The 12,554-nt window shown below is 36.9% G+C and overlaps 1 protein-coding gene across 3 annotated transcripts in view; it reads right to left on the bottom strand.

Annotated features, from left to right (window-relative positions):
- Window positions 1–12,554, bottom strand: part of brinp1 (bone morphogenetic protein/retinoic acid inducible neural-specific 1) — a 94,393-nt gene that overhangs the window by 18,769 nt on the left and 63,070 nt on the right. For all 3 annotated transcript variants that reach the window (XM_026354023.1, XM_026354024.1, XM_026354025.1), the window contains one exon: window positions 8,671–8,776. In XM_026354023.1, coding sequence (XP_026209808.1) covers window positions 8,671–8,776 — 106 coding nt within the window. The remainder of the gene's footprint in view (window positions 1–8,670; window positions 8,777–12,554) is intronic.

Raw genomic sequence — 12,554 nt, 5'->3', positions numbered from 1 at the left:
CCCAATATTATCAGGTTTCTAAGCTTTAGCCTGGAGACAGGACAAACAAATAAAGAACAAATTAATGTGGGAGAACAAAAGTGTATTTAAATCCCAAGTGTGGTGAAGCTAAATAGTGCAGATCTTTCACTGATATTAAACTTGAGAGAATAAACAAACCAGAGTTTAGTAAACTCTATATTATATTAGTTTATATTCCAGTGTACCACACGAACCATTAAAAATATAGGAGTGGGTTCACATTTATGGCTGATGCAGAGTTTGATTTCAGTCCAGCTGATAATTTGTGCCACAAAATAGGTCAATTATATCGTGTTCAAAGGCACCCGAGTGTGGAAGGTTATATTGAAATTTATGTTGGGTGACAGAGGAACACAGGGTCAGGATCAATAAGTTTCTCTTGCATGGCCACAAATACTCCCTGCAAATAACGTATCCTGATGCCTTTTTGTGGCAATAAAACAGCATATAGAGCATGCAGTCGGATGCTAAACATACCAAAGTGTAAGGCTGAAATCTCCACAGTCATATTAAGTTTAAGAATTGCAGAATCCCATGTTTAATAGATCAAAGCATTGTTAAGTCATGCATGAAATCTAATGTGAAAAAAATCGTTACAGTGTCATGTTTAATTCTGATGATTGTTGGAGAAAAAAGAGAAATAAATAATAAAATTAAAATAAAAAAAAACAGAAAGCACAAGGTGTTGGTTAATTTGCCAAACATTTTACAAAGCAAAACTGTGGGAGAGAAGAGCACAGAGTTTGAGCTTTGATAGGTAGCTCCCTTGATGTCAGATTTCAGTACAGCATTCTAATCTAAATCTAAGTGAAAGCACAGGGAGTATCCAGGGAGTGTCATATCCGCATTGTGTTATCTGTAGCTCGCAGCCCCACCAGCGCACAAAGAGCAGACCACAGGGGCGAGGACAGAGGAAAAAAAAAAAAAAGACAGAAAATTCAGTTATTTTGGAAAGACATTCTCAAGTGTCTCCAGGAAAAATCTGACCACAAATACATTCAGTAGCTTCCTTTTTTTCTTCTTAGCTAATTTAAACCAGAATGCTGTCTCAGACCGTTCTAAAAGCTAATCCCACCAAAGCAAATCGCCCAGAAAGCAGTGGAAAATGTTTGGCTACAGGTTTGTAATCAATTTCTTGTATATATTTTCTACCAAACCTTTTCCAGTCACACATGCGCCTCAAGGTAAAGAAAGTGCTGAGGTTTCGTCTGAAAAAATAAAACTGAGAAAAGAAAGGCATGATTAAAAGTTTAATTAGAAGAATGAAATGGAGTGGGTTTTCTATTACTGCCTCCTTCTTGTAGCTCACATGGTGCTGCATACTAATATAAGTCCCTTATTTAATTCATAAGCAATTAAAATAGCCAGTCTAGATTAGGGTTTTTATAAGTTTATTCATTTCCAAAAGATTGAGAGGGTGCAGCAGTGTAATACATAAAGAAATGTAGTTCAACATTTACCACTGATTACATATAATCACAAACGGCATGCTTTAGAGTGTCCACAATGTGAATCATGTCAAGAAGCCAGATAAAAACAATAAAGAAATGGTCTGAATGGTAAAAAGACAAGTAAAGTATTTACTGGACCAATTTATAAAATACCAATGCGATGTCATCTGAGATTAAAGAAACCAAATTTAATTGAAAAATTATTCTCCAACAACAATGCTACGACCAGTATGTTCAATTATGCGATTTCAACACTACACTATAGTGTGTGTGTGCAGCTGGGTGATCAGAGCAGCGAGTCTCTCAAACAGACCGTGAAGTGTCAATGCTGGCTAATACTAGCCATTATGCTATCACATACTAACATTAACGTGGCTGAATTATGCCTGTCATCTAATAAAATAACCAATACAAAACAATAAGTCAGGAACATATTTTAACGTATTGGTCCTGCTCCTGATTACAGGTACAGTGGGAACAGCGCCTCCTACAGCAACCTGGCTGTAAATGGTGCTGCCAGCTGAGGCAGTTGGTGAAAACACAAACTGCACAGGTAAATGTCTGACTGTAACTGCTTCCATTGTTGTTTTATGGTTTTGTCTTTAAGAAAAGTAAAGTTAATTTTCCTTTACAGCTGAAAATAACTTTTTCCAACACACATCGATCTCCCCTTTAGAAAAACAATATTGGCTCACCTGAAAAGATGGGTGGGAAGGTGCACTTATTGGGTGTAGCAGCACAAAACGGATGGCCAGTTATACTTCACCTTTGTTTGTTATACTTCACTAGTACAGCATTTTGGAAAAAAAAGACTAAAAATAAAGTGCACAAGCCAGTCTGAAACCTGATGCAATGCTCTGAATTTGAACTGTAGAACCCACATTAAATGCTTGGTGCCAGTGTACTGTACATGTTGTGAAATTTTTTTTGTTTTTTGTATTTTATAGTAGTTAGTGATAGTTTGAGCTGTACCAATGAAACCTGTATAATCTACCATTTTCTTACTGAAGTGTCTGATGGTGGTGAGTTGATTGACACTCACTGTTGAAGAGCTAAAGACACTTGATCATGAAAGTAAATGAAGGCACAGTTTGAACATTTGTGCCTCCCCACCCCGACACACTGTATAATCTTAAAATAAATAAAGTACTATAACATTCCTATAGATTTAAGTGCTGCTCTATCTCACTTAAAAATAGAAGTGGAAACCGAAAAGCACAGCAAAATAATAGGGGGATTTCTAAAAAAAAAAAAAAGGAAAATGGCTCATCTTAGCTTGCCAGAAAATACTACCAGTACGTTGGGAGATGACACACACACACACACACACACACACACACGCACACCACTGTGACATATCAAGCGCTTCACACAAACAGAAAAAGAGATGTGCATAACACTGTATGTGATTCTGCAATTGCACCTTCTAAAAGTAGAATTGAAAATTTGTTCACAGTCTCTTCCTTCCCATACTGGCGGTGATTTAGACAGCTTTCATGAAAACAATTTCTTACCCAATCCCAGTGCAGACAGCTCAGAAAATACATGTATACAGAGAGGGCTGCAGTGAACCACCATAATAATGAAAATAATGGAAAATGCAATAATCTTTTTTTGTGTATTCTCTTTTCTGTCACTCAGTCAGATGCTCCTGCATACTGTACCTGTTCTTCTCATTCTTAGGTGGACTACTGTGTTACAACTTTGTGCTGATGAATGAGATTTTGGTGCCTTCAGATCAATTTTATAAGTACGGTCCTTGTTTTTTTTTTTTTTAACTTTCTGTCACAAGTCATTTGTTGAAATATAACCGAGTAGAGAAAACAGAGATGCACTTTTATAGCTTACATGCAGTCTTTCTATTTCCAAATGTATGAATCAACATTTTTCCTTTTCAGGATCAAAACCACAAGTCATTTGGGTGACATAATGTTGCTATCCTGCAAAACCATCAATCTCTAACATGTCAAAGTTTCTTAAGGTCTAAGGTAAAAGGATATACATCAGTTTGTCTGAAAATGTTTAAATTGATAAGATACGTAATGTTAAATCAGCTCATGGGGCAATGAAAACAAACATGGATTTAGACAGGTCTACAGGACTTCTTATTACGTTTCCATCAAACCACCATTCATACAAGATGTAACCACACTGTGAAAAACACGTCTCATGAGCTCAGTAAATATACAGAAATGGTTAGAAATGTATCTTTGTTATTTGCATTGCTCTGAGGTGTTTTTGTATCCACTTGCAAATATATTTCTTAATATGAATTAATCGTTCGTAATCGTAAAAGTTGTTTTTCTAAACTGTAATGTTCACTCTGGGGTTTTCTGTTTTGTGAATTAAGATTCCTAAGATGTGAACATATGGATGTCGCAGGCCTGACCAACCTTTCTGTGGACTCTCTGTCTCTATGTTCATGTTGATTGCCCTGATTCGAAACACCATATGTCACAAAATGTTTTTTTTTTTTTTCATGCATAATATGTGCAGAACAGTTGAAAATAAAAATAATGCAACAAAGTTAAGTGTGCAGCTCTCCCCTTCTAAATATATTATGACGTGGCTGAACAAAGTGAAGCCATGCACACAGCCGGTGTTATTTTTTTATTTATTTATTTTTTACTTGACTTTGTTCTTTTGTGCAAAAAGTCATCTGTGCACATTGTTAAATAAACCATGTCTTTGTGAACAGATGAAACAGGTAGATACCACTGTATTGCAAAATCTACAATAGATTTACAAAGACACATGCAGGGTGTTCAGTCTTTCTTGTTTTTCTCATTGTACACTATAGTGCAGGTAGTGATTTGCTTTTTGCTTGAAAAAATGTCATCTATCCATTATCTTAACTGGTTTTTCAGTTAAGAGTTGTAGCTATGCTGGAGACAATGCCAGGTGTCTTTGAATGAGAGGCAGGGTAGGCTCAGGACAGTTCAGCAGTCTATCACAGGGCTCAACATTCACACTCACATTCACACCTATGGGCAATATAGAGTCACCAATTAACCTAACTGCCTGTATGTGGACTGTGAGAGGGGTAGGTGTGCCACCCACACCACCACCGTGCTGCTCCAAAAAACGTCACAGTCTGTTAAAATCTAAAATTAGATTCTAGCTAAAATGTTGCAAGCTATGCATATTTTACTATTAGAAAGTGCCGTCACTGATCGTGATGTTCCACAGTGGTCAGATGTGACTCCTCCCCACAGTTTAAATGCCAAATCTTTGCATTTTAGCTAATTATCTGGTAAAAGGTCAATGGGCATTTGAAAATGAGATTCATGTTGGGTGTTCATTAGATGTGCTGAAACAAGGCAGTGCTTATTAGAGCAGTCCTGGACCCAGTCAGTGTCTTGCTCCTCATGGGATAGTTTGTGAAGTCCATTTGTGGTGTGTTGTCAAAGAAGAGGACGATGCTGTCAAAGCTGTTATTTTTTTGGGCAACGGCTGCAAAGACCATTCACAGACTCAATAAATCTGTCAGGGAATCTAATTGTGTTTTGTGTGAATAAAGAGTGATCAAGCCGCTTTGGGAACCACTAGAAATGTCACAAGTTGTTCCAAATGACTGAACCATTAACTTACAATTTTTACATATCCAATTTTTTAGTGCTCTCAACAAAAAAAAAAAAGTAACTTTATGCTGTTGAAATGCTGCTTTATACTTCTCTTCTGTAGGTTGTACATATTTTTCTAATCAAACAATTGGCACTTTTACTGTATTTATCTAATTCTATTCTTTTTTAAACACTTTCATCATCAGTTTCAAGTGGAGATACAGCAGAATAGAGGAAGCATTTGTAGCTGGGGACCTTTTGGTTCCAGCAATTTAATGTGCAGTGTGCAGCAGAACACTTGGTGGTATTTCTGCAGAATACCTATGTCACATTTGAAAGTGACGTTGAGTTTGTTAAGGAGTTATTTGGGGGCTGCAATACGTCACAGGCAATCACATCAGCTCTTTACATCCCTTTTCCTTTATTTTAAATGAAGTGTTCTTCACAACCCAAGGCCCCGAAAGGTTTGACATTAAATGATTTACGAGTTTCCCCTCATCTTACACAAAAACAAAAATGGTTTTCTAGACTAGGTTCAAGAATACAGCAACATCTAAGGAGTCATATTATTGTTAACATTTCCACATGTTTATTTTATATTGGAAACATTCAATTCAATTCCATTCAATTTTATTTGTGCAGCGTCAAATCACAACAGATGTAGGGACTTAAGGGACCCAACAACCCCACTTGAGCAAGTACTGGGGTTGTTGGGTTTTCCTAACTTCAAATTTCTAAAACAAACATTTTTTAAATATTCTTCTACCGCTACAGACATTACTCCTGCAAAACAACAAGCTTTTAGTGCATGCTAGACCCAAAATACATCTCATTACATTACTAACCACTCCAAATATAAATAGCAACCACAGCAAACAACCTAACAACCAGCCAGAGCATAATAACTACTACTGTAGCACTTGAATGACCCACCACTATAGAAACAACATAGTGCTGCTGTACTGGTCACACATGCCCAGAAAAACAGTAACTTTAAGTATTTTAAAAAGTCCCAACAACTACATTAACCCAACAAATACCTGCCTCTACCTTGTAGCAACAACCACACCACCACAGCACCCTCCTACTGACAACCATGCGATACCCTTGTTACCCAACCAAACAAAGAGAAAGTTGTACCTACACAGAAATGCCCTTCCAACCAACCATTTAGTCATGCTTGTGCATGTCATGCACAGATAATTATACATTTGGTTTACAAAGCAACAAGGATCAAAATGACTTCAGGAAATGTAACAATTTCAAGTTAAAGAAAAACAAATTATATTTATATTGCTAAAAACAACAACAACTGAATGCTTAAAAATACATTGCTCAACACCATGCATACAACCACCATGTTTCATGACTGAAAGCGTTCAATTGCAAGCTGTTTTCTAATTTGAATTTCTTAGATGCTGGGAGAAATGCTAAACAGATCAAAGTAAAGATCATCTCCATGCTCCTCTGTGATCTGGTTGTGTTGGACATAAAAGGAAAAAATGGTCTGTGAACATAGACTCATGTATCTTAATGTAAGAACCCCAATGATCAATAACTGTAACCATCAGCTGTTTTTTTTTTTTTTTTGCAGTTCACAGAAACAGTAGAACCCAAATCATCATCCTACCAACATGAGGCTCAGTGCAGATCAGAGCCCCTGACCCAAATGAATGAAAAGGTTAGCCTATGGCAATTGTATATGCCCAGGAGGGAAAATTCATTCTGCATGCACATAGCTGGCTTGATCTAACAATTCACTATGAGATAAAAGAAAACTAATTGTAATGCTTACTGTAATCTTGTGTTTGTGAAAACTGTAAGGTGAATTAAATGATTGGATCTTGTTATAAATATATTGGAGTAGCATAGACAGTAAAAGCTCTCCATTGACTACATGCCTCTTCATGGGCTGAGTAAAGTGCCATCACTTTGAAGAGCACTATGAAGAGGATCGTGATTGTTGGAGTAGTCACACCATCAGCTGTCTTTCTAATTAAAAGCAGAAAGGATAATTGCTCTGAAAAGGATGCATTTTCAGGAGAACTCACAACACTTTTCCTCACTCTTCGCCCACACACAAAATGCATAAACACACACACACACACACACAGACACACACGTACACACAATAATTTGGCCTAATACAAAAACTCCAAGCCAGAAACCAATGGGAAAAGCTTTTCTATTCTTTTGGGGTTATTATCAAGCCAAAAGAAAGAATCTTTCCAGGCCTGTCATCTATCAGTTGGGTGACAAAACGGCCTTCAAAAGCACAAAGCTAATACATTTGGTGCATGACAATGAGGCTTTTCTCAAAACCTATAGAGTCCTTTGAGTAAGTGGCAGTGGACTTAAAAGTCTTCCTTTTAACAAACAACTTAGTTCTCTGATTTTAGAGAACGAATAATGATCCCTTCAGAGAGGAAAGAGAAGGGGGCAGTGGGGGCACAACTGATAAGCCTGTGTGAGTCTCAAACTAGCTTCAATAACCTGTGTAAACTTGAATAAATCAAAGAACCAATCAAATATTCTAACACTTGACCATAGTTAAATGTTCCTTTGTCAGTCTACCCCTCTAGACGTCCGAGCAATTCTTTATCTTCGACTCATTATTACATGTGCCAGGGTTTAAGACTGTATTATCTTTACTTAAACAAACTGAACTGTGCAAAATCTGTTATCTGCATCTGATGACATATGATCTGTGAGTGAACCTCTAAAAAACATTTACAAGGATAATAAAACTCATTCATTCATGCATTTTGTAAATCCACTCTACAAACTACAATTTATTTTTGATCTATCACTAATGTTAATGTTTTCTGCTTGTAATTGGGATTGATAGGAGGTCAGAGTTGCCAATTGCTGTTATTAGTAGCCGGTGACATGACACTTAATTGCTGTTTTTCTTTTTGTCAGTCAAATTTAAAACACATATTTCATTTTTATCAACTTCCCACCACAAGTAAAAACAAACAAACAAACAAACAAAACACACTGACTGGAACCATGTGAAAAGAAAGGACTATAAACAAAATATAAATAAACATCTGTTTGTGGACTGATTTAAAAAAAGACTTAAGATGATAATGATGGTTGTAGATGAATATATAATAAATATAATAAATAACTAAACCACCCCATCTACTCTGTAGATTCAGCAGCTCAGCCCTCAAAGCAGAGGAGACTAGCTAGCTGACCTCAAGGCTCAAACCTGTGCAATCCCAAAATGCAATGCTCAATTTCCTACCTGATGTCACTGTAAAAAAACATCTAACTATTTACTGTCTAGTTGAATGCTAATTTATTCTGTCAGTCAACTGGTTTGAATTTCAGTTTATCTTTGATCAAAGCTTAAAGACAGACTTGAGAACGCGATCTCATAACCACAGAGAATGGTTTTACAATCCTCAGAGAGAACTAGGGAGCAGATCAATTTCACTGCAAGCCCTAGTTAAAAGATGTGCTTACATTCAATTCCTGCAGATGCACAAAGTGTTTCCCTAGTCCCCCTACTCCATGAGGATTTCATGTGTGACTTTAATTTCAGAGGGCAAAATGGAGTTTGATCCGGCTGCCCTGCGATGCCCAACATCACAGAACAACATATGGAATATGCTGCGTTTGTTTACCTTGTAGATGAAGCTTGCTCTCTGGGCTCTGCAGAAGGATTGAGCTAACTGAGTCCAAATTGTCATAGCTACTGCATCCCAGTGGCCCCGTCCGTGTCTCTGTCACCTGCAAGAGAATTAGGACTCAAATGAAAGACACGTCTGAGAAGGGAAAAAATCCATTTGTGGCCTGTGTGTGGGTCCTGATGTTTGAAGGCACATTATGTGCGTATAGTAGTGAACACTTGCCTATTTTTGTTTCAGTTTTTACCATCTGTAGTATTCCCTTGTATACTGTGTTCTGATGTGTAAAGTTACAAGACCAAACAGCCACTGACAATGTCAATTGTTAGCGTGTTTATTACTACAGTCACTAGATAATCTAACATTTATTACGCAGCACTCTTTTTTTTGATTGACTTAGACTTTCAAATCTGCTAATTGCAGTTCACATCTATTTAACACCCTGTGGCTCACAGACAAAGATTGTGCAGTGACAAAATGTACTGAGACAGGTTCTTACACAATAAATGTTCTGTTCTCATTTTGTTCCCCGGCAGCCATAATGTGAGGCCTAACTGATTCAATGAACAAAAGAAGGATTTTCAAACAAAACCTTTACACAGTGCATCTTTACTATAGCAAAGCTAGTGCATGTCTAACGTGTGTCAAGGATGTAATGTATTTCAGCGTCACTCATGACATTTATTACGGTATTATTGGCCATTCTTGAACCATGCCCTTGACCCATTCCACACAATAAAGCAGGGGTTCCTGTTGCCGACAGAACAGATCACTGTCAAAGAAATAATGACGCTATTCGGACGTGAAGAGGTGCTTTAAAATATAGAGCCTCCACATTAGAGACCTTGAAGAAGTTGCACTTGAAAATAAAGGAAAAGTGTGAAGCCTCTCTTCTCTTCAGTTGCCTTTGCTCATTACGTTCATTAAGTGGGTCCTAATAGTACTTTTACAAAGTTACACTAAACAAAATTAGACAGTAGAAAGACAATAAGGAAAAAAAACAAACAAAAGAAAACACCAATAATCAGTTCGTATGGCACTGTCTACTCCAACAGTGGCTCATTAATGTGAGATGACAGTTAAAAACACACTCACTTATTTTTTAATCGCCATTTATTTACATTCGTGTCTCTGGCCAAGAGAAAAATGTAAGTTTATGTGATAATTCAGATTTCCTGATATATATATATATTTTTTTTTTATTTATCTTTTAACAATAAATGCTCCACCATGATTACCAGTTGTGTTGCCTGTATTTGGTTATAGAGAGTCTGTGTTTTTCAAAAGTACCACCAATATAATTGAAGTCAAAGATTTATTAAAATAATTGTGTTGTATCGATTTTGAATCATTTTACTTATTTTAGTTAGTACCTACTAAAAACACCACATATATTGAAAGACAAAGTGGTCATAATTTATTACCTTACATTCGTCAGATCAAGTAAGCATCACTTGGTATTTATTAACACCATTCAATGCACCACCCCACACTTGCTGACACACGGTGCACTGGGACTGAGCTGCGTGTGTGTATATGAATGCCACCCTGTATGAAGACAAAATCGCCGTTGCACATTGGCGATTGCAGTGGTATTTACAGATGCTGTGCAGAACGTTGTCCATATCCACAACATGCTGTGATGGTAGTGTGTGATGGCACATGGAGTGATGCTTAAAATGGTGACAATAAACTAGATAAAAACAGGCATTAAAAAACGGGCAGAGAAAGGAGACTAATTATGACCTTTGGCTATCCATACACAAACAGTATAGACCATAGCTGTATTTATATAGTTAGACAAAAAACATCACGCATTAATGGATAAATAAAAAAATTACCTATTTGTCAAGATGTCAAACCACCTATGGTCTCAGCACACTAATGTGTGAGTGTGAGTGTGTGTCTGTGATTGACAATGAGTTGCCATTTTTCCTGTCTTTAATGTTGATACTGCACCAGATGGTGTGCTGACAAGCAAGAAATTAGACAGATGTATATCTTACCCTAGGCATCAGGCGCTTGGGTGCAAAAATTGAAACTCAGGAAGAGACAGACAGGGACAGACTCTGTACATTCTTAGGATTCAGTGAATATGTTCCAGACGAAATCTTGCTAAATTAATTTGCATCAACTTAGGACACAAAACAGTCACGTGACAGTGCTGCAATGTCACAGCTGTATGTTTTCTTTAATTACTTTTTTTTGCTAAGGAATATCTGAATACACTGCACTGAATATACTTGAATGTATCAGTAAAATGTTAATGTTGCATTAGAGTTGCATTGTTAATGTGGAGTTTTATCACTATGGAGCGATATTATTGTGATGTTGGTTTTAATGCCTCTATGCTAGGTTCATTCTTTAATATTATTTACCTTGAGAACACATAAACTATAAAGTTAATCAACTGTATCCTGTTTGTTTCTCTGAAATCTTCTGTTCATCCTGGAAGTAAAATGCACTCAACATGACACAGAATAGAAAAATTAATGGGAAGGAGATATTAACAGTTAAAAAAATTAATTTGTTAAGTAACTGTGCTGTTGCATTTTAAACATGCTGTACGTGACCAAATCGCAGGAACCTTAAATGAATTTCTATGTGAAACTATCACTTTTTAAAGGCTGAAAGCGAATGTAATGCTTTAGGGTATTATTAATAATCAAATACTAACTTTTATGCTGTTTATGATCATTTATAATGTTTTTGTTACAGTTTCTTTTAACTGGTTAAGTGTAATGTACCTTTCTCTTTTTCCTTTCAGCCAAGCATTGGACTTTTGAGCGCACGTTGAGGCCTTGCATAAAATGAATGTGCAGATTGATTACAGAGGCAGACTCGCCTATCACACTCCACCATCTTGATGGCTGCTGACAGCGCTCTTTTTCCTCTATTTCTGTTGTGTGTATCGCTGAATGAATTACTTCCTTCAAAAGGTTGTGTTGCATGATCTATGGTGACTGAGCAAAGTGAATATCTGTCCTCTGTCGCCTACGGACATCTTCCCAGGTGGCAGAGCAGCCAAATGAACAAGCTAGCTGTGGCATATTTACATTAGCAGTTACACACACAGTCTAATGGATGTGCATAAACATGAGCACAGCTTGCCACAGCCAGTTTACAATACACTACATTCTCTCCAATAATTGTTTCTCCAAATTGTTCAAGACATAGCCAGCTTTGTGGATTAGAGGCTGACCCTTGTAATCTGATTGACTTTAGGAGAGCAGTATGGAGGATTTGTTAGGCTGTTCATTCTCTGCAGCATACACCATAAGATTGCTGTGATTATGAAAATGGAGTATAATGTGGTAAAAATACAAGGAGCAATCAAAGAATTGAAGTGGGCCGAGGGGGACTTAGAGGATTTGGATTATTAAGCACAACACAGCAGTGGAATCCCACTGGGTTCACACTGTATCACAGCCCATAGTCAGAAACCATGGTTCTGGAACATCCTCTCTAATTGTCATCTGTCATCAAGAAAATCATCAACCGAGTAAATAAGAGATGATGCACATGAGATCTTCAGTTGCCTCCGTTTCTTTTCATATTTTTGTGATATGCAGTGCACACTATTCCCTTAAGTCCCAAGTTGAAGAAAATCAAGTTTCTTGTGTCTGTTCAAACTTTGTTTTTCTTCAAAATGCTAAATTCATCCTGGTGACACACATATACGGCAGTGGCAGTGTGTGGGCACGGTGTTTGTTGAAATCCAATTATTGTAAATAACTTTCTTTTCATGTTAAAATTAACTCTGTATAAGATTGTCTCTGCCAGTTCAAACATAATCAGTTGCTAACTACACTTAATTTTACAGGTTTAAATCTTATGCCTATCCTAAAATTATAATATAAACATTTTTTCACTTCATTATA

Source organism: Anabas testudineus, chromosome 12 (assembly GCF_900324465.2).
Source record: "Anabas testudineus chromosome 12, fAnaTes1.2, whole genome shotgun sequence".
NCBI lineage: Eukaryota > Metazoa > Chordata > Actinopteri > Anabantiformes > Anabantidae > Anabas > Anabas testudineus.
The sequence above is the reverse complement of the archived record's forward strand: the minus strand, read 5'-3'. Positions and strand labels throughout refer to the sequence as shown.